The sequence below is a fragment of the Podarcis bocagei genome, assembly GCF_964188305.1.
Source record: "Podarcis bocagei genome assembly, chromosome: 9".
NCBI lineage: Eukaryota > Metazoa > Chordata > Lepidosauria > Squamata > Lacertidae > Podarcis > Podarcis bocagei.
The window spans coordinates 28,186,408-28,210,008 of NC_138134.1; the positions used below are offsets into that span (position 1 = coordinate 28,186,408).

Genomic DNA, 23,601 nt, shown 5'->3' on the forward strand with positions numbered 1-23,601 from the left:
CAGCCATAAGTCACTTGAAAAGCAAGTTTAAGGCAACGGTTGTGTAGATGCCATGAGGAATTTGAGAACCAAGAGATCGCATTATTTACACTGATTGTAGCAGATCTTATTTACAAAACCCTTTGAGCAGCCTCGTGAAGGAGCCATCGAAGGAGGAGGAAGCTCTTAACGTTTAAGGGGCTCTCTTGACGCTGGGTGATGACGACAGAAAAAGGCAAAAAGATCCGAGATCCCCGTCTAATCTGCGGGGATTACATGCTCTATTTGCGGCATTGCCAGTCGCTACCATTTACGAGACGAAGATTTGACCTTAGCTAGAGAGTAAGCGGCTACGGCCGCCTAGCTAGCCTGCCGGCGCATCCAAGATTAGCCCAGGAGCCTGCTGGCAGCCTGAGGGCACACCTTGGCAAGCGCCTCTAAAGCGGCAGCCCCCGAGGCAAAGCGAGCGAGCTCAAGGCTTCCACCTGCTGCATTGGAAAGGGAACTATTACACATGCCCACGCGGAGACGGAAGCAGCCTCTTTCCCCTCCTCTCCCCAATCCCGCCCTTCCCGTGGTTACGCAAACACAAGGCCGGGCAGGAGAAGCCGGGCTTAGTGGAGAGCGCGAGGCGAGAAGCGCTCTCCGAAGGGGCCTCCAAGCGCCGGGGCGCTAGCGACGTCTTCTGCCCGGCCGGCCCGCGGTGAGTACCCGAGCCTTGCTTGCTCCAGGCTGCTCGCCCTCCCGCCTCCTCTGCAGGGAGGTGGGTATCGGCGGAGCCGCAGCTGCAGAGCGCCGACCCGCCGCCCTCCGACGCCTCGCCGCGGGCTGTGTAACCACAACAAAGCGGGAAGGTGGCGGGCGTGTGCCGGCGTTTCCTCCGACGTATCGGAGGAGCATTGGCCGTAGTGGCGGGGGACGGGGACTCCTCGGCCTTTTTCCAATGGAGGAGAGGAAGGGGTCTGCCCTCCGTCCGACCCTGCCTGCATGAAATCAATTTTCTGCGCGTGGCTAGCCTTCTCTATGCAGCCTCCTTCGCAAGGGGCCGAGCCTTTTCGAGACGCTCCTTAGTTAATCCTCCGTGCAATGTCGCTGCAATAATTATCATTAGGCTTCCGCTTGACGTGCGGGCGGGCTTTTGTCGCCAGCAAAGGTCGTTGCGGGAGGGGGGCGAGTTGCGCGCGATTATAGTCGCTCCCATTGCGCCCTGACGCATCGCGGTCACGACTCAGGAGGGAGGAAACCGCGCTCTTGACAGATGTCTTCCTAGGCAGCCGGAGCCTGTTTGGCTGTGACTGGGGAGGGCACGTGGTGTTTGAGCACTGCCTCGAATGGGGAATGCTTATGCCTTTTCGAAGAGTGAGCCTGAAGCCATCTCCCAGTGTTAAACTTCGCTTTGTGCAGGCAAAGGAGCGGTGGGCATCCTGCATTCTGGGGTGGACCTGGTCTAGATAGGTAGCAGATTACTCAGAGCTGGATAGGTTGGGCTGTACTGCTTCAGATGCAAGTGATGGTGGGGAGGAAGTCTGTTTTGAATCCTTCATAATGTTAAACATACAAATGCCTCCTTGCACGTAGAAGTGAGGCAGGGAAGCACATAGGAGACAATGATTCTAGCCCAGGCTTCTCCTTACTGTGCTAGCTTTCTACATAAAGGGAGATTTTATTTTTTTAAAAAAAGTTAAAAAGCAATTCATCCACCTCACCAACAGTCTGAAGTAGTATAGATCATTCTACCACCTTCTTCATTTTTCTTTGCCATGGGCCAGGGAGTCCAGATCAAATAAAGTGGTATCCAGGCAGGCTGGAGCCTGCTTCCTTTTGTTTACCTCAATACATAGATACCTGTAGTGTAAGATAAGAGAGTGGCAGAGCTTTACAGCATCTGTTAATATGGATCCTTTCTTTCTGTAAAGCAGGCTTAGGCAACCTGTAGCCTTTCACAGGAACGCGGGTGGCGCTGTGGGTTAAACCACAGAGCCTAGGACTTGCCGATCAGAAGGTCGGCGGTTCAAATCCCCGCAACGGGGTGAGCTCCCATTGCTCAGTCCCTCCTCCTGCCAATCTAGCAGTTCAAAAGCACGTCAAAGTGCAAGTAGATAAATAGGTACCACTCCTGCGGGAAGGTAAATGGCGTTTCCGTGCGCTGCTCTGGTTCGCCAGAAGCGGCTTAGTCATACTGGCCACATGACCCGGAAGCTGTATGCCGGCTCCTTTGGCCAATAAAGCGAGATGAGCGCCGCAACCCCAGAGTCGGTCATAACTGGACCTAATGGTCAGGGGTCCCTTTACCTTTAGCCTTTCATATTGTTACATAAACCGGGTGCCTGCCCCTCCCGCTGCTGAGCGGTGGGAAGTTTGTGTCTTAATCAGTATCTCAGTTAATCAAAATCCTAACATTTATTCATTCCTAAGGTTTAGGGGGAATACCCCCCTCAGTCTATAACAATTTACCATATTTACTCAACTCTAATGCTCACCTTTTTTGGCCAAATTACGTTGCGAAAATTGAGATGCGCATTAGATTTGATGGAGCATTAGACTCGAGTAAATACAGTATTTGTTGGACTCTTCCACCCATCAGCCCCATCCACCATTGCCAGTGGTCAGGGATGATGGGAATTGTAGTCAAACAACATTGGGAGCACAGGTTCCCCACTTCCACTGTAAAACATACTTCCTTTCCATGACTAGAATAGTCCAGATCAGTGTCGCATGCCTGCCAGCGTTCTTGCCTTTTGCGTACACACAGTTGGCAGCACATGCATCTGTGAAATGTTCTCTGCATCCTCCCTTGCTTTCAACAATGATACTCAGGAAGCAACAGTGGCAATTATCAGACATTTTAAAAATTGTATTTTTCTATGTTGCATTTCCTTGAGTTCCTATGGAAGCATTTTAGTGGCTTTCTATGTGAGACTTGACCAGGAGCTGTCGATTCAGCATGGCAAGCTTTTGTGCACCTTTAGATTATATGAAATGTTAAGCTCAGAACAAAAACAAGCAATTCCGTGCAATATCAAATAAATGTGATTTCCTTATGAAATGGGGGGGGGGCAACAAAATCCTCTCTAGGATCATTATTGTCTTTTTTAAAGAGATAAATGATTAACATTATGCATAGACATAAAGTTGGACAGAGATACAGGGATGCAAACTTAAGCAGATCTATAAGACCTGTAGTTAAACCAAAGCATGGGTCACCACTATAAAATTCTGGCTCTGCCTACATTTCATGTCCAATCCTTCTTTAACTTTCCACATGGCAGAAGCCCACCACTCCAAATGGTTAGGTCGCATTGAAAGCGAAATCAGAACCTGTGGCCTATCACTCAAGTTGCTGCTTATGCTCCCACAATTGGAAGCATTCCATACAATCAAGCACAGAATCCCTAGAGATTGAATTCCAAACCCTTAGCAGCACAGCCAATAAACCCTGTTCCCCATTGGGGTTGGGAATTCCACCCTCTTTGGCCAGGACATTCCATATTTACACCAGCTTTACAATCCCCACCTACGCAGAGCTCTTTCCCTCGCAAGAGTTAATGTCTTATCATCTGCAGTTTTGCAAGGTTGATTTTCGAAAATCCCATGCTCTGATACTGCCCTTGTGGCACAAAACAGGTTGAATGCATCACACACGTGTTTTTTTAATTGCCCATTTTATGCAAAAGTATATGATAAGTATTTGTCCCCCTTATTGAAGGAGGGGATTTATCGCACTGGCTCTTCCAGGGTTTTCTATCTTCTGAACAATTGTAGTAATGACGTTGTGGAGAATGTGGCAAGATTTTTGAGTGACGCCATGAAATTACATCACCATAGGTCCTAAGAGCCATTTTCATACCTCACAATGTCTGGACAGCTTTATCGTAAAATATCTCCTACTATGTTTTGTTAACTGTATTGTGTTCTGATCCATGTATAAGGTAAAGGTACCCCTGCCCGTATGGGCCAGTCGTGTCCGACTCTGGGGTTGCGCGCCCATCTCGCTTAAGAGGCCAGGGGCCAGCGCTGTCCGAAGACACTTCCGGGTCACATGGCCAGCATGACAAGCTGCATCTGGCGAGCCAGCGCAGCACACGGAAACGCCGTTTACCTTCCCGCTAGTAAGCGGTCCCTATTTATCTACTTGCACCCGGGGGTGCTTTTGAACTGCTAGGTTGGCAGGCGCTGGGACCGAGCATCGGGAGTGCACCCCGCCGCGGGGATTCGAACCGCCGACCTGACGATCGGCAAGTCCTAGGTTTTACCCACAGCGCCACCCGCGTCCCCGATTCATGTATAGAATGCACTTTTTCTATGCCAATAAAGGAGATTGATTGATTGATTGATTGATTGATTGACTGACTTGTAGTTGTAGAGTGGGTTTTGAACCTATATTTTTTAAATTTCTCAGTAATTCTGGTGTTCCATTTGCAGGAACCGCATTTCAGCACCCTTTTTTTGATCATGGACCGTATGTATGAAGATGTGTCAGACTGTGAAGTGGATCACTCTTTCTTCGATAGTGACTTTGAAGAAGATGTGGCGAGGAAAGGAGCAACAACGAAAACAGATGAGAAGGGAAATGGTGAGCACACACAAACAGAAGATACAATTATAGGCAAACCTGGCTTGAACATGGAAACCAAAGTGGTGGAGGATAACTGTACTGAGGAAGAAGACAAAGCAAATAAAGATACAGAATCTCAGGAGGGGGAGGAATTAAACAATGGTGCTTGTGATCCTGAAAATTCTGTGTTGTCGTTAGCTTCTCTAAATTCAGAAACGGCAAGTACATCTGGTAGGATTTCAGCACAAGGTAAAGGAACGCATGGAAAAAATATTTCCTCTCAAGTTGACCAAATAGTTAAAGCATCTGAGGAAAACTACTATACAGATGAAGAAGACAGTAGCGATGACAGCAGAAACCAGAGGGTTAGACTTAAGTTGTCTAAGCAGTCTAATAGTGCAAAGGTTAGCAAGAATATTGCAGTCAGTTCCTCCTCGTCTTCCTCCTCCTCACATTGCCTATCCTGTAGTTCTGATACAGACTGCTCAGATTCAGATGGTTGCTTGTCAGACTCATCCTGCTCTTCTTCAAAAAAGAAAAGCAAATGTAACTTGGCGCTTCTTTCTCTGAGAGAAAAACCCAGCCCAGGAATTAAATCGGTGGAAGTAAAACCTAAGCTCGGTGACTATGCAGAAGAGTCTGAAGATACTGTGACTGATGTGACTCCTCTGTCAACTCCAGACATCAGTCCCATCCAGTCTTTTGAACTTGCAGCATCTAATGATAAGAAACTAAAGGTTAAAAGACAAGAAAATGTGAGCCAGGAGTTATATGGTAAGCATGAGGTGCAAAAAGCTTTACATTTTTGAGGAGAACAATTATAAGCCCTGACTGAATTTCTGTTTCTCCTTAGAACCCGACTTGGATCACAAATGTCATCAAAAGGTCCTGCAAGAGGCTGTGGACTTGAATCATCTTTTGAAAGGTGACATTTTCTTAACTTTAAAAATATGGGATTTGCTCTCAAAGTAATAACATTCTGATGTAATATGTATGTCTCTGCTGTTCTTTCAGATCTGGATAAACATTTTCACTTTTCCCCTTGAGTTCTATGGAACAGCAATTGTTAACAAAAATATTTGTTTGGTAAAGTTATTATTTAGATAGACTGCACTCTATACACGATAAATGTCTTTTCAATTTATTTCTGTTTATTACATTTATATTGTGGTAAAGTTATTATTTAGATAGACTGCACTCTATACACGATAAATGTCTTTTCAATTTATTTCTGTTTATTACATTTATATTGTGCCTTCTCTCCAATGAACTCAAGAAAGGACACAGAGTTTTCCCTGTCCATTTTATACTTCCATCAACGCATATAAGTTGCTATGGAGGTTAGGCTGATAAATAATTACAGGACCAAGGTTTCCCCACGGTGCTTAGTGATTGAGTGGGTGTTTGAATCTGGGTCTGCCCAGCCCATCTGTGCAACAAGCTCAAAAGGTCACCATTGATTCCACTGGATATATTTTTGAATTCAGAGTAGTAGTAAAAATCTGCATGGCCATAGTAGCATAAATGACAACATATAACCTCTGAAGCAGACTCTTGATTCTATGTATGTATGTGTTTAAATAGTACATTGCTAGCTAAGGTTTGTAGTTGAAAAGAGAACCTGAAATTTGCAGGCAAATTCTGTGGACGGCTTAGAAACTAAAGAGGCAGTCAATGGAAGACACTTTTTTTTTCCAGCAGAGCTGCTATGGCCCAGCCAAAAAAATCACATTCAAGGGGGACTGGGGAAACTTGGTTATCTCCTGAAAGATAAACCGGGTGTGGTGATCCTAGTTCACCAAGGCCCTCCCAACCCAATTTTCCTTCTACTCATTTTCGCGAAACAGCAACAACCAGATCTCATAGTTCATCATAACAATGGACCCTCAATGTATATTTATAGTAAAATAAGTTATTATTTTCAAGTTGCAGTTTTCAGATGTTAGGATGCTTGTATCTGATACATGTCAACCTTTTCTCTCTTAGCAGAGGTTCATTGTTGAATAAATTACTGAGAGGCAATAATCAATGATGACTCGATGCTATGTATTTAATTAAGGTGGCTTTACTTGTTGTTATGAGGTGATTGTTACAATTATCGAATTAATAATGAAACAGGAATTCAGGATATACTTGTCTGTTAGTTTGTGGTTCTGGTAAACACATCCAAACACCCTTCCGTGTAAATAAGGAAAAGAAAGCATCAATTCCCAAAAGGCTAAAGCATCAATGCTCTATTGGACTCAAACTCTCTCAACCCATACAGAGCCTTCAAGACTTTTTATCTCACTGTCTTAAATTTGCCAAAGTATTGCACCCATGGTAGCAACTATTCTGAAAATCAACTAGAGGTATTGTTTTAGAGGGCAAACCATGAATATGGGAAAACTCTAGGACTCTGTAAAACTTCCCTTCTTTACTGCAATAGAAGTTTAGTAGTTGTACTCCTTGGGAAGACGTGATCAAAAGTCTAGATGCTGCCTGAGAACTGTTTGAACACAATGTACTAAATTCACTGGCATGAAATAGAGGAAACGTGTGCTGATCTCCTCCTGCAGGGCAGAAAATGATAACCCAAGCATATAAAATTGTCATGTGTATGAAACTCTGCTGTTCAGGAGTCTCCTCAGTTGCACATAAGTTCACACATGTCTTTCCTGTGCAGGAACTATCCAGGTGTCAGTCTTGGGGAAATAGTATCTGATATTAGCAACACAAAATTACGTACTTCAGTCGTAAACTGAATGTTACATTTTTCAGGCACTTTTGAAAGAGGATGATAAATCAAAAGAGAGAGCGGAGGGTATTCCAATTAATTCTTGAAAATATATATTTAAAAAGAAACTCAATATCACCAAATAGATAAATATGGATTATTAACAGTTTAAGTCACTTTGATGCAGAATGGCTGTACACATTAGCTTAATCATGGTTTTTGAATGTTTAAAGATGTTTTATCAGATCAAGACTGAAAAGATATCAGATCATCATTGCTTTAAAATGTGATGCTAGAACACTATTCATATCCTTTGATAATTGTATACTTATTCATCCTCTTGCACTTGAATTCTGGATAGACTTATTTTCAAGGTAATATTTCTTCTGTTCTTGCACCACTGGTAATTTGGCTTTTGAAAGGGTATGTTCTTTAGCTGTTAACACTCCAGAAGAGCCTTGATAATGTATGCATCTTTTCTCAGGTAAAGAGAAATTTATTTTCTTTCTTGCCAGCAGCCCCAGAGACAACCTGAAACCTCATTTTAATATCTGCTTTCTTCTCTCACATTGCATCTTGAGATTGTGATCAGATGCAGACTCCATCTGTCACCCAACTTTTCCCTTCTCTGCCTCCCACCTTGTTCTTTTTGCCATCTAATATAGAGTTCCTGCCTGCTAATTTGTGGCATTTGGGTTGACCTAATAAAGGTATTGCCCAAATACAGACTTTGGATTTTTCCCCCTTGCAGCCCAACTTCTCCTTTTGCATACATTTTTCATGTCACATATTTACACAATGCAAAGACCACACTGTTTTAGCCTCCTGTTTAGCCTCCAGTTTTTGTAATGCAAATATTAAAATGTCCTGTAGATGAAGGGAGCCATTTGTCTGTCTCTGAGCATAAGTGAGTTAGAATAGTACTCTTAGAACAGGCTTCCTCAACCTCGGCCCTCCAGATGTTTTTGGCCTACAACTCCCATGATCCCTAGCTAGCACGACTAGTGGTCAGGGATGATGGGAATAGTAGTCTCCAAACATCTGGAGGGCCGAGGTTGAGGAAGCCTGTCTTAGAATGCAATTGGAGCTCTCTGAACACAATTAGCAGAAGTGGCTGCTTTACTTCTCAGTAGCTCATTACAGTTCCTTGACAACTTGTATTGACTCAATTGGACATACACGTCAATGCATGATAGGGAACGGAAGTCTTCCTTGTACACAAAACAATAAACGATAGAAATTAGCACAATAAATCACATATTTCAGTCCACCCAGAGGACACTTTCCACATTATAACTCATTCAGAAGAGCAAGTACAGCCCAGTTTTGCAAAAGATATAACATGGGAGGAATTATGTGTCATGTGCTCTCTTTACAAGTTAAATGCAGCTAAGCTGCAGAATTTAGCATAAATAAATAAATTATTAGCTATTAATTTTTTTTTACCGAATTTCATCTAAAGATCACAGGATGATTTACAATATAAAAACAAAAAACTACATACCAAGAACATAGGTAAAGGTAAAGGGACCCCTGACCATTAGGTCCAGTTGTGGCCAACTCTGGGGTTGCGGCGCTCATATCGCTTTATTGGCCGAGGGAGCCAGCATACAGCTTCCGGGTCATGTGGCCAGCATGACTAAGTTGCTTCTGGCGAACCAGAGCAGCGCACGGAAACGCCGTTCACCTTCCCACCGGAGTGGTACCTATTTATCTACTCGCACTTTGACGTGCTTTTGAACTGCTAGGTTGGCAGGAGCAGGGACCAAGCAATGGGAGCTCACCCTGTTGCGGGGATTCGAACCACGAGCTTTCTGATCGGCAAGTCCTAGGCTCTGTGGTTTAGACCACAGTGCCACCCAATAACACCCCACCTACATGCACAGTTTAAAAGGCCATAGATTGCTTAATTAGCCATGGGCCTGGGAGAGGATGGTTGTTTTTGCCTGGAACCTGAAGATAGGTAATGAAGGCGCCAGGTGAGCCTCCCTGGGGAGAACATTCCACAAGAGGGGAGCTACCACAGAAAAGGCCTGTTCTCATATTGCTGCCCTCCAGACCTTTTGCGGAGGAGACACACAAAGAAGGGCCTCAGATGATGATCACATAGGCATGTCCTCTTGTTTTCGAAAAGTTTTTAAAAAGTTAAGAATGTAACCAATCTAGAGATAACACCAGTATGCCTTCAAACATTGTGGAATAGTTATTGGCTGGAGCTGAGGATTCTGGAATTAGTACAAATATATGTAGTTTGCTGAATGCTTTCTATCATTTGATTACACTGCTCTGATATGAGATGTCTGGTGCCAATCTATTATGACACACTGCTGATGTCATGTAAGCAGATTCTGTATTATGACATCCTGGCAGTAATCATTGCAGCATCAGAAGTGTTTCAAGAGTTGAACAGCAGGAAAGAGGATTTCTCCATACAGTTAGACTTGCTATAGATCAATGTGATGAAACATCCCAGTTTTCAGGAATTTGCTGGCAGAAAATAGGTGAGTGCTGTAGACAGAAATTAGGGAAAGAAATTTAAACTAATGTGGAACTTTAAGGGGCAGCATCAAAGAGAGGTTACTTTAATGGGCAATATGTTAAACATGACTTGGAATATGTAACTAAACATTTCTGTAATCAAAATCAATCTACATTTATTTTGTACAGCACCTAGCACATAGTTTCATCCTAATTCTGGAAACAGTCTGGGTGCTGCCATAGACCACCTATTTAATAAAAATATGTATACACATGTTATATGTAAGCTTTTAAGCCAGGATTGTCTCCAGAAGGATTTTGCAATCCATGGATAACCCAGTACAACTTGCAAGACATCTTTGTTTTGATTATCTCACAATTGTACTTTTTTTTGGGGGGGAATTATATACATAAAATATATTTGATAGTGAAGTCCCTTTTAAGTTCAACATGATCACCCTAACAAACTTTTAACAGATTACATGAAGTGCTGTATCTCCCAAACTGCCAAACCAACTGGTATTGGTTTACAAATACCACCCAAAATATTTTCTTATTTGTGACCATTTTGCGAAAGTTGCCAAAGAACATGCCTGGGGCTTGACTCCTTGGTGCAGCTGAAGCAGACAGTCTTGAATATAGCTATTAAGCTAGGTGCTGATGTTCATGCAGATTATTTGTTGCTGGTCTCCTTTATCCCTAACCATCATCCCTGGTAAGGGATGATGAGAGCTATAGCCAAAAATCATCTGGAGGACCATAGTTTCCTTATCCCTGTTCCAGATTGTTAACTTCTACCCAAGGTGAAAGGAGAAAACCTGGTGCCAGGTAACAAATCAACAATCCCTTAATCAGGGCTTTTTTCAGCCAGAACTCACTGGAACTTAGTTCCGGCACCTCTCAGGTGGACTCCATAGCCAGTCTAAGAGAAGGAGGGAAGTGTTCATGATGAATTCCAGCACCTCTTTTTCTAGAAAATTAGCACTTCTCTTAATGAATCTATAGTAATTGTGGTGATAGAATATTCTTGAGCACATTTTTGGTTATATAAAAGAACTCCTATATTATTTGTAGGAGGGGGGCCAGAAGTGGAAAACCCTTCTTGTGCCTTAGGACATTTGTTTTACCTTTGTTTATGATGGCATTGCTTATGAAGCAGAAGCCAAGTGGTCACAATATGCACATTTTTAACTGTTCTCAGTGAGGTGTAGGAAAGATTAGTCTTGCACAACTTTCCTATATATTATATCTAGCAACAATCATTTTAATCTGCTAATCTAGGAGTTTTAAGATTTCACTTTGTTTCCTAAGGTGACCTCGTGTTTCAGTATTAAACAATACATTTTTAACTGTCCTCCGTAGGGACTGTATGATAGAGCAAGACTGGGGTGCTTTATCCATTGCAGAGAACTAAAGCACTCTAATTTAGAAGAAATTATCTATGTAGAAGCTTCAAGCAATGAAGGGTTGAGATGTGTAAGTGACTCTTTAATATGCAATATTTAATAGTTGTTTTGCCACATTCCAATATGTAAAGCATTAGAACAGAACATGTAAAGGTTGTCATTGGCTAAATAACCACACAACTGTACTATAATAATATAATATAGGGCTGTTTTCATGCTTTTGCTAGTGTGCACAAACTATCATGCAGGCATAATGTAATCTTTTGATTTAATTTCACTTTCCTTACCTAGCACTCCACTGCCAGATACAAAACAGTTTTCTGTGAGTAGAAGGGCACCTTTGAATCAAACCTGTTGTATTTAACTGAAGTACAGGTAGAATACTGGTAACTTAGAATTGTATACTAATATATTGGGAGAAACTGAGCACATGGAAGAGTAACACTTTTAATTGAATTTAATTTTACACTGGCATGAAATTCAGTACTAAGTAGTGTGAGAGCACCTTTTATTAATTTTGGGAAAACTCTTTTATCAATTTTTGTGCTTTTGCTGGAAATAAATCATTCCCTTTCTTTACTGTATGCATCTCATGATACTGTTCCCCTAGCTGCAACTCTTCTACCAGTTCTTGGTATTTCGCCCCAAGCGAAGATGGGTATTAGGATGGAACAACTAGCTGTTTTCTCTGTATGCATTGGCTTTCCCTTTTAGGTTTCTTTTTGAATCCTGGCTTATAATTACTTATCAACCTAGCACTTTGAAAGCATGCCAGTGCAAGTAGATAAATAAGTACTGCTGTGGCGGGAAGGTATACAGTGTCTTTGTGTGCTCTGATTTCCATCACAGTGTTCCGTTGCACCAGAAGCGGTTTAGTCATGCTGGCCACATGACCTGGAAAGCTGTCTGTGGACAAATGCCAGCTCTGCCTGAAGCAAGATGAGTGCTGCACCCCATAGCCACCTTTGACTAGACATAACCATCCAGTGGTCATTTACCTTTACCTTTTCCCCCTCCTCCTCATCATCATCATCATCATTTATTATGTTTCTGTTCCACCCTTCCTCTCAACATAGCCCAGGGGTGGCAATCAACTAAGCAGCAAAACAGTGCAACTTAAAATAAATTATATTTAAAACCTCTTAAAACATTGAGAATAGCTAAATGTTTTGTTAAATAGTTGCATACCCCTACAGCTAAAATCTCTCTCTCTTTCCATGAACTGAGTAGCCCTTTCCCAAAACTTATTTTCCTATTGTTTGCAGTTTATCATACTGCTTATTATTTCTATCTTTGTCACCAGTGTAAGGGTTTGGAGAGTCACGTAGAAGCTTATCTAAGAGTAATGGAGGTCCCTATCCATGCAGAGTTGCTGAACACACCATTCAACACACCATATGTTCCCTTGGTTTCTGTAGGTTTTGAACCTAATTAAGATTTAAAATTTATGTACCACCTTCTGTCTGCTTTTACTCTTGACATTTAAGACCCTAAAGACAAATCAAACTTGTTCAACAATTTCAGAGTCTCTAACATCACTGTGGGTTTTTGTTACACTTACAAGGGAGTTGCCTGCCCAAGACACACACCTTAAGGCTACCATCAGTTCCACAGTTATCTGCTTTGCTGCAAATTGGGAAGCATTTGATTTTAAATTCCAGTCCATGGTTTACTTTTGATAAACTAAACAGCAAAAAGTTACTAGAGGATATGTATCTGTGCCAGAGGCCTCTGAAATAACCTCTGCCTCCTGTAAACAGATTAGTTGAGCAGTCTCATATCCATTCAGCAGAAAGCAACAGTTTCCTTTCTTCATATGTGGTAGAATCATAGGTTAGAAGCAGGCAAGATACTTTCTTGAAGATGACCTAAGCACTCCTGAAATCATCAGTAGTCAAGGCTTTTGCTCAGAGACAGTATACTTCCTACAATGCTAGAAGTTGAATCATGGAAATGAAATCCCACAATCCCCAGAATGAAAAATGCAAGGCAAATGTTGAGAAATGTTTGTTTAAATATTTTGTGCTATTTGTAGGCCCTTTGCCATGTCACTTTGGGTTGCTTAACCACACCTCTGTGCCTAAGTCAATAGCACGCAAGGTTGAAGAACAGAGTACAGTGGTGCCCCGCAAGACGAATGCCTCGCAAGACGGAAAACTCGCTAGACGAAAGAGTTTTCCGTTTTGGAGGTGCTTCGCAAAACGAATTTCCTATGGGCTTGCTTTGCAAGACGACAATGTCTTGCGAGTTCCTGCTGGTTTTTTCCCTCCCCCCCTTTTCTAAGCCGCTAAGCCACTTATCAGCTGATCCGATCAGCAGATAAGCCGCTAATAGCGCTAATCCGTCAATGGGCTTGCTTCGCAAGACGAAAAAACCGCTAGATGAAGAGAATCACAGAACGGATTCTTTTCATCTTGCGAGGCACCACTGTATCTGGTGTTTGAAACTCTAAAACATACTGTCCTTGGCTAATGCTCATGTTTCATTCAGCAGTGTACATATTGCCAGTGATGAGAAATGTAAGTTGATTTAGTGTGGTTCTCCAAGTATGGAGAGACTCTTCCATAGTAACTGCCAGTGTAGGACATCTTAACTCAGGGATCACCAATATGGTACTTGTGGGTAGACTACATGTGACTACAGGGTCTCTTCCTGTGTCCCTTTGCCCGCTGCTGAAGAAGAAGAAGAAGAGTTTGGATTTGATATCCCGCCTTTCACTCCCTTTAAGGAGTCTCAAAGCGGCTAACATTCTCCTTTCCCTTCCTCCCCCACAACAAACACTCTGTGAGGTGAGTGGGGCTGAGAGACTTCAAAGAAGTGTGACTGGCCCAAGGTCACCCAGCAGCTGCATGTGGAGGAGCGGAGACGCGAACCTGGTTCCCCAGATTACAAGACTACCGCTCTTAACCACTACACCACACTGGCTCTCTGAAATTGCTGAAATTAGACTTGAAGCATTTTGCTATAGCTAATAGAATAGGTTGTGATAAGCACCCACAATAGTATCTCCAGTTTTCAAGTATGCCTTTGGTTTTAGAACTCTGTCTTAACTGCATGTACATTTTCAAAATTATCTATATTATCAGCTCATCATGTATTTCTAGATGTGGCCAAGTGCTCACATTGCCCAGTGTTTGATGGCCAGTGTTTAATGCCCAGTGCTCATGTTTAAGAATTATAACGCACATCATAGACCCAGCTTCACATATGTGTTGGATTCCTCCTTAAGTATACTTCTGTGCTATGTCATGACTTTTTATGGTTTACATGCATTCTGTTTCTTTTGTTTGGAAACAAATGAGAGTTGGTGTGCCTCTTACGCTTGGAGCCTAATATTGCAGCCTTATGCACAATTTTCTAGAACTAAGTGCCATTGATCAAACTGGGATAAATAACCTTGCAAAAGAGTGCACTGCAAATATTCTTTGATTCCATGGTAGCAGCAGTATTGTGTTCTCTCTAGGCTAGCCTTTCCCAATCTAGTGCCCTCTGAGTGTTTGGGCTACAACTCTTAACAACACAAGCCAGCATAGTCAATGGTTTGGAGCATTATGGGAGTCATAGTGCAGCAACACCCACAGGACACCAGGCTGGGAAAAGCTACTGTAAGCTTTTGCTACGTATGCATGTGTTGTCATTTAAAAGCTATAGGCTGAAAATGAGGTAACCCCCTCACTTAAGTTAACTGGTTAAATCTGAACTCAGATATTTTTGGATTTCAAGTGAAGATATACAACCCCCTTCATATATGTTGGCTTCTCAAAGGTTTATCTGTTTTTAAAGCTTTTCTGCAGCTGGAGAAAAAAGAACAACAGAAGCTGGTCTTGGATCAGTCCTCTATAGGGTCAAGGAAAAACTACTCTTTCACAAATGAGGAAGTTCGACAAATTGATCGGGAGAACCAAAGGCTCTTAAAGGAATTGACAAAGCACTCTGCAAAGCCCAGGAGCAAAAGTACCTCGTTGAAGAAGCCTTCAGGCCCAGCACCTAAGATGTACCACAGTGCCATCAACAGGCAGAGAGAGCAGCAAAGGATTGACAGAGAGAATCTGGTTAGTTGAAGTTCTTTCGTTTATTAAGCAGAGTTTTGTACCTACTAAGTGCATCTATTACAATCTTTAGTAAGTCATTGAGCAGTGTCATTGTACTATTACTATGATGTGGAAAGATGTGTCATTGTAACATACGCCACATTCTGTCCATGTTCAACCTAGGAGGGAAGAGGGGGAAACCAGCCAACCAGAAAATAAAAGGCGATATAAAAATGGCATGCCCCCAGCACCCCTGGAAATACAACCGCAGTCCACCATTGTGTGAACTATGAGGTCCACATGCCACCCACATGGAGAAGGAACCAGTGAACCCCCAGCAATGATACAGCCCCCGACTGCAGGACACACTACCATGGTGCAGCACACCCAGTCTTATTGGCTGCAGTGCCATAGTCACATCTCCCTCCTCATTGACCCTGTTCCATGCCCCTCTTGAGTACTTTCCCCTGGCTGGAATGTGTTCCTAAATTTTGATAATGCTTCTTGGGCTGCGTACACACTGTACCTTTAAAGCACATTCTTTCCCTCAAAGAATTCTGGGCACTGTAGTTTCTTAAGGGTTGTTGGGAACTGTAACACAGTGAGGGGTAAATGGCGCCCAGAATTCTTTAAGTGAAATAATGTGCTTCATATACGCTTTAAAGGAATAGTGTGCATGCTGCATTATTTGTCTGGATGCACAGTTGTGTGTAAACCTTTTTTGCATGGCTGAAATGCGGCCTACTATATACAAGGGCTCCACACCTACGATAAGGAGTGGGTTGGAGGGATCCCTATCTACCACACCCTAGGAAAAAAGAAAGTTAACTTGAGGAGTTCCTTGGTAGCAAGGAAGAAGAAAATGGAAGAAGAAAAACAAATTATGTAGTACCAAGAGAGAAGAAGAAGAGTTTGGATTTGATATCCAGCCTTTCACTCCCTTTAAGGAGTCTCAAAGCGGCTAAAATTCTCCTTTCCCTTCCTCCCCCACAACAAACACTCTGTGAGGTGAGTGGGGCTGAGAAGTGTGACTGGCCCAAGGTCACCCAGCAGCTGCATGTGGAGGAGCGGAGACGCGAACCCGGTTCCCCAGATTACGAGACTACCGCTCTTAACCACTACACCACAGCCCACAACATAAAATGAAATGGAAATAATTGAGGCGATAGCTAGCAGTCAGTTTCATTAGCTGTATCTTTGCTTGTTCCATTACCATTAAACCATTGTTGTAACCATAGTAACACATATTGAGGCAAATGGAAACTCGCATTTCCATGTAATAGGTCTTTATCTAGAGCTGATCAAATAGTAATATAATGTAATTTTGCAAAGTATTATTACATGCAGGAACAGAGAGAGTTTGATTCATGGTCTGTCTGCTTTTTGCATAAGAATTCTGATCTCTGCTAAGGGTTTATGAATCCTAAATTTGCAGTAAATTACATAATGTACTCTTGTCTCTCCAATACTCAGGATTTTATTTTAAAAATTCCTATACTAAGATGTCTAAGCACTTGATGCCTTTCCTTGTGTATCCCCACCCTGCAATCCCATTGCTCTGTTGGTCTCTTTCTGAACCTTCACAGGTTCAATTATATTCTTTTGAGGTGCAGCAACCACAAATGCATACAAATATTCTGGATGTAAATTCATCGCAGAATGGTTTGATGACATTATGATACTATGATTCCCACAAACAGCCTCTTAACACATCTGCAGTTGCATTATTCTTCATAGTACCAGATATAATAATAATAATAATAATAATAATAATAATAATAATAATAATTATTATTATTATTATTATTATTATTATTATTATTATTATTATTATTTATTATTTATACCCCGCCCATCTGGCTGGGTTTCCCCAGCCACTCTGGGCGGCTTCCAAAAGCCCAGTATATTGACATATACACATACTTGGTGAATTTTGTGCCATGAGGTTGGTCCATGCACATTTTCTTTATCAGGGCTTAAATTATCTGCTAAGAGCTGTAGACAGAAATATCTGTCCATGTTTTCACCAAGAGGCAAATGTATTTGTTCTTTGCTTGTTGGTTCTTTCGATATACTGTAATTGCATTGAGCTCATATTTCCCAATTTTAGCAACCACATCCCTCGTGCTCTAAATGAAATAGCTTGACTACATTTGTTCAGAAAACTAGTGATCTTTCAGAAGATTGACCTAAAAGGTTCTTTTTTGGTGAACTCTCACTGCCGAGTGCTCAATTTCTGTTTTGGTTATTTAACATTTCATTATAATTACCCAGGTTGCATTTATACTTCATTTAGTTATTGGTACATGGTTAGGTTGTCTTTAGTCATTGGTCCCATTCTAAAGTCAATTATCCTTTTAAATCTTTTTTCCTTCGTATCATATTTTTCTATATACATTCCTTCGTAGGGGAGCAGATCTTCCATGTTGTTTTCTGCTACCCTTCCTAGATAGAAACACATTTACAGGTTAAAACAAAGTTTATAGCTTATTTTGAAGTTTTCATTTCTCCTCACCTGGCAGGTGCCCTTTCAATGTGACTGTTCAGCATCAATGTAATTTGCTGGCCTTGTTCGGATATAACACTAAGCCATGGTTTAGTGTTACGATAACAGCCCACAGAATGCCTCAGACCTGCATCCTTCTCTCATTGGAGCCATGAGGAGAGGTTCAGAAGCTTTCACTTCCATTTTAGATTAACTGCAATTTGTCATGTCATCCAAACTCTGACAAACTAATTAATTTTAATGATGGGTTTTTTTTCCTGAAACAAGCCAAACCATGGTTGATGAAGCTGGCCTGTTTCAGTTAATCATAAGGAAGATTAACCACAGTTTAGGGGTCAGGCGATGAGCTAAACTGCAGTTAAATTGAAGTGGAAGTAAAAGCTTCTGACTTTGCCATAAGAAGGAATCCACAATCTCAAAAGTCATTGGGGCTTGCTCTTGTAATGCTAACCTATGGTTTAGACTGAGTTATATCTGAAAATAGTCATTCTGACAATTGATACGTAATAGCCTCAGGACACTCTTTCCTGGCCATTGTGAAATAACTAGTTATATATAATATACCTTATAGCATAATTTTTGTATGAGTAAAATTTCCACTTGCATTTTAAAGTAACCTTTTATTTTTACATTCCCCACTGCTCTAGATTATAGTCAAAGCCCTTTCTTTGCCATTTCTCTCTATTTCCCCCTCAATACATTGTTAAAGTATTTGTTCAGTTAGTGCAAGAACATTTTCCTGCGCTCTCCCCAAGCATCACATTGATATCAATGTAAGTTTAAATAAATTTTGAAATCCTCAGTCTAAATTGATTATCTCCCCTGCCCTTGGTTTTATGAAGACAACTTTTTAAGCACCTTAATCCAAAATTTCCTTCTGTTACTTCTCGGAACCAAATATCAGACTGCAAATTTATTTATTTATTTTTTGTTGAGTGACAGTGGAATATTTCAGTGTAACTGTTAGTAGTAGCAGTGATACAGGGTAGTATTTAGCTAAGTTTACTAAATAGGAGTAAAATGCTAACTTGCTAAATTGAGTTGAAATCCAATGTAAATTAACCTTATTTGTTTATGGAAATGCTCCAGTTCATTTTTTTCTGGAAAGTTCACAACAGCACTTATTTTTTATCTGTATTGGGGGAAATGAACCAGTGCCAAGTAATACAGGATATTCTGTGTGTTCTGGACATTTTTATATAGACAGCTGTTTATACTGGACAAAAACCAGTTTCCTGTTTTTCCTGTGACTGTTACATGTAAACAGAATTGGCAACATGAAGTACGTTGCTGTAGCTGAAGAGAATTTTCTTCTAGAAAAGCATTTCCTCTTTTTTATTATTACATTTTTATCTTGCCTTTCCTCCTTCTTCTGTGAGGTAATCCTGACTGCAAGATTTTGACTGGCCCAAGATCACTCAGATGTCTTTTAGGCAGGGAAGGAATTTGAACTTGGACTCTCCCTAATCCAAGGCTGACATCCTTTCCACAACGCCACACTGAAATACAAACACACTATCTCCTCGCATACTTGCCCATACTAAATATTCAGATTTTATATGACCCACCAGTGTCATCAAGCAAAATGATTGCACTGATGTGTCTGATAGTTTTGGGTTTTCTGTTAGAGAAGCAGGGATAAAAATCTGAAAATGTGGAGTTAAGGTACGAGATAGAAATTTTATTTCTAGTTCAACTAGCTAAAGAAGCTAAATTTAGATTTGAAATGTACTCTTCCGCCTCTGCTGTGAAAAATAATTCTGGTTTCTGTTGCGAATGAAATTAGAGGAGACATCATATAAACAAAGGCAAACATCTGTCCAAGAGTCCACTGGCCAGTTGTTTCATAATTCATGTGTAGCTGGTAGCTTCAGTGTGTGGTCTCCCTCACATTTGACTTCCATTTTGAATAAAGCACTGTTGGGGGGAGTAAGTTTGAGCTTTTTTAAAAAAACCCACATTTATTTAAGTGCCAAATATAAAAAAGAAGAAGGGAAAAACAAAGATCAGGGGGCAGGGAGATGGGGGCAGAGAGTGACAGTACACGCTGTCTACACAAATCAAGAATATAATAGCTACCAGTACTTCCTTCCAAAACTAAACACAGAAGTCAGTATAAGCCATCTAGATAGGTATCCTCGTGAAATTGGTGTTTATAAAAAAATATGTTCAAATGTAGCAAGGGTGGTGAGGCCCTCAGGCAGTTGCTCAATGGATGGTGTGTGTTTATTCTTGCAAGTTCAAAATACCTTGGCAACAAGAAAGGCTCACAACTTCTGCTTTCCTCTCATTAATCCCCATGGTTATAGGAATATTGTTTAAGAGTATCTGAACATAAATTACAAAGGAGTGGTAACTGCAGCGATTAGATTACTATTTGGCCCTCACCGGTAAATGATACTTAAGCCGCAATACAGAAAACAACAAAATTCACAATCTGACCCTATTAGCTGATCTAATGTATAAACCCCACAATCACTCCAAAGTTTGACACTGCTTTTTTGTTGGTATTTGAATTAGGCTGGTAGGAAACATAATGGGCTACTTTACCATTTAACTGTTATATCAACAACATAAAATTTGGCTTGGTTTAGTTCTTTAAAAGTAAGCTTTTCTGCTGCCCATGATTCCCTAACACAAATTACCGGTATATCATAGCAAAGAAATGGTATTCAGCTTTAACTAGTTATGATAACTGCTATGGATTTCCTCTAAACAAAAAGTAATATTTTTAACAAATTAAATTTAAGGCTTTTTTGAAGAGGCTTGAAGCAGTGAAACCGACGGCTGGTATGAGGCGCTCTGAACAACTCATGGACTATCAGCGGCAGATGAGTTACCTCAGTTCTGCTCCCTCTCCAAGGCGAGGGAAGTCTGCCTTAAGCCACCACAGCCCTTCTCGTAAGCAGAGTTTGCGCTTTTCATTATGTATTTTTTGTAATAGTGAATCATGCTTTCAAGTATACATGCATAATTCTGGGTGTCTTCATCCCCCAGTCTCAACATGATTCAAATGTGTGAAAAGAAAAGAAAATTACTAAAGCCCAGTATTTAGTCCCATATGCAACTTGCATTGCTCAGTGTGTGTCGCCCTTCATGTCCAGCTAAGCATTGAGAGTTATATGGGGAGATGAACAAGTCCCATTCTCAGATTTTTCTTGCAAACAAAATGTTTTGGGCAACATGACTACCAAATTACAGCCTTCTAGCGAATGTTGATTATTTGTAGAGTTCATGTTCCCCCTTTTAAAGGAAGTCCGCATTACTGTTCAGCGTCTTCTAGTCCCCTGGAGTGTTTGGGTTAGGGTTACTTGTGCACTAAATTTCAGATTATTGTTTTTTGTGTTAATATTTTATGGAAAAGTTTTCCATGATAAAGAAATAAAGTGACACAAAGAAAAAGAGAAGAAGAAAACAAAAAAACAATATATGAATATTTACGGGGTGGAAAATCAGATTTCTTGATTCTGTGGGGGTACGTTTCAAGAGCGAAATACACATTACGGGTTGGATCCAAAGTATTGCCCCACATGTCCTAGATGCTCAGAAGTGGCTTTTTGAGGGTTCAGAAGACAGCAGCAGAAAGCCGGCATGGAGAAAGCCCCTTCCCATGAGCTGAGCCCCATTTGCAATTGTTAAGACCCTAACCCAATATTTCTGATCATAAAACGTGGACTTGCTTGCATAGATTTTAGATGGCTTTGTTTTTCAAAATGGCGGAGTTATGCAAGCACCTTAACGCTGTCCTCCCTTTTCTGTGTCCTTCCCCACAGGAGGTGCTTCGCGAGCATCCAGCCACAGTGCATCTAGTACCGTGAGTCGGAGAAGTGAAAGACCCGCTTATGACTCATCCAGTGGTGCCCTGCAGCGATTGAAACCCGCTAGTATTCGTACTGCCTGGCTCTAAGTTATTTGCACTTTGCCACCAGATTTTTAATTCTGATGTATTTGCAGATTGCTGTAAAGTCTGTGCAAGAGTATTGTAATATTCACTGTTGGTGATTAAAGGACACTGGAAAGTGACATTAACTACAAACAGATACAACACTGATTATTATTGTTGTTGTTGTTTTTTGAGCAAGCAAGATCTTTACTATATGTGTTGGATAATATCTTCCCAATCAGTATTTCTGCTAATGATATATTTGTATAAGAAAAGTGGCACTGTAAATCTTATTTATGTTCTTGAGTCACAACTGAAGTTCAGATGTGAAGAGTAGAGGGTGGACTTGTAGCACTTTTGGACCAGTGTAAAAAAAATGCATTTCATTTTTCATTGTACAATAAACATTTTCATTGGATTAGTTGCTCAATCTTTTGTTTCTTACAGTGTAGCTGCTGTTTTTAATTTAGCACAGTCAATTTATGCAGTCTTCAAGGAGAATTACATCGCTGGTGTTCAGTATAATTATTTATGAGGTCTTGTGGAAATGGTAGAGTGACGATATGCAGTACAATTCAACTCTGTTTCTTTCTGGTGATTCTTGAAATGGTTCTGTTTGGCTGAGTGCTTTCAGATGAGCTTATGCTTTGCTGCTGCTTCTGTGTCACATTCCAAGAATGATTTTTGATCAGGTCTCCATGCTTAATACTGAGAAATGTTATCTTTAAATGTTTAAACATTACATATATCCAGTAGCAGTCAGAATGGAGGGGTGGAGGTGCTTATGTGACCCTCCCCTTGTGTTGCTGTGCCCTTACCAGGAGGGGCAAGACAAAGGCATACCTGATGCGGTGTGAACACGCTGGCAGAAGCACCAGATGTGTTTGCACTCCACAGGCCATCTTGTTTCTCTGCCTCCTCGTAAGGTGCAACCATGCTGGTGACAGGAGATAAGCACCACCAACCTTCTATGCTGACCCTTGCTACTTGTAATTTAAGCAGTACATTTGGTTTTATCCATTGTCTCCCGTTAAAGCTTGGCAAACCTTTTGTTAATTAAATAAAGCTCTCCTTTTTGTGGATTAAACTCAATTTTGACAGCGATTTTAATGTCTTAAGCAGTAAACATTTAGACAGTGGTGTGGAAAAGAGTAGCCTCTGTGAACTAAAGCTCTCTTATTGACCTTGCAATGTAACTAACATTTCAGTAGCTCTGCCGGTGTGAAGTATATGCACAATTATGCTGACTGAATGGTTCTTTATGTAGAGTTTCACTGTTTCTTGAATGAAGTACAAATGAGCAAGCCATCTTCTGGTTGCACTGTTGTTGTTTTTTTAAAAAAACTACTAAGCACTTTTAAACCTTTCCGTGACTTTTTTCTCTTCATAGAAAGCACAGTGTGTGCTAGCTTTAAAACTCTTAAATGTTTTACTTGATTGATTATGGAAGACATGAAACTTGTATGTCACTCTTTTTAAAGCTTTAAGTAAATGATTAATTGAATTACATCTGTGTTCAGCATTGTACTTCTTTTCTGTGAATATTTTATCCAGATATAAACAAAATGAGGTAAATTTGGAGCTTAAGTTTAGTAAGTCTGTCATAGAGTCAAATTCCCTTCCTTCTTCTAATTAAAGTTCTCTCTGTACTGATTGCCAACTCTAGCACTCTGTAGTGATTCCCCATTATTCTTTGATATAGGAAATAATGCTTCCACCTGAAACACAAGTTCTATTGATGGTGTATTTTCTGGGTAGCTTTCTGGTTTGTTTGGAGTATGGTAAGCCCACAACTTGCACACATTTAACTTAACATGCAGATTTATGCGCATGGCCAAAAATTGAAAGGTTGCAGGGTTCCAGGAAAAATGACTTTGTTAAGTCCTGCCACTGAACCCAGTGACTTTTGATGTGATTTTGGCTTTAGTTGCGATCCCCGGAACTTAAACTCCATGTAATTTGCAGGCCTACTGTAGATTCTTGCTAGTATCAAGAGAGTTGCCTCACACAGTGTGAAGGAGCAAACACTACATTAAACACACAATAT

At 41.1% G+C, this 23,601-nt stretch overlaps 1 protein-coding gene across 1 annotated transcript; it reads left to right on the forward strand.

Annotated features, from left to right (window-relative positions):
- The first annotated feature begins 548 nt into the window (after positions 1-548).
- CFAP97 (cilia and flagella associated protein 97) lies at positions 549-22,886 on the forward strand. Its single transcript, XM_081208933.1, has 6 exons — positions 549-682; positions 4,402-5,308; positions 5,388-5,459; positions 14,918-15,186; positions 20,422-20,572; positions 21,445-22,886. Exons 2-6 carry the CDS (start codon positions 4,432-4,434, stop codon positions 21,576-21,578), a joined length of 1,503 nt encoding a protein of 500 aa, XP_081065059.1. The 5' UTR covers positions 549-682; positions 4,402-4,431; the 3' UTR covers positions 21,579-22,886.
- Positions 22,887-23,601: the final 715 nt, after the last annotated feature.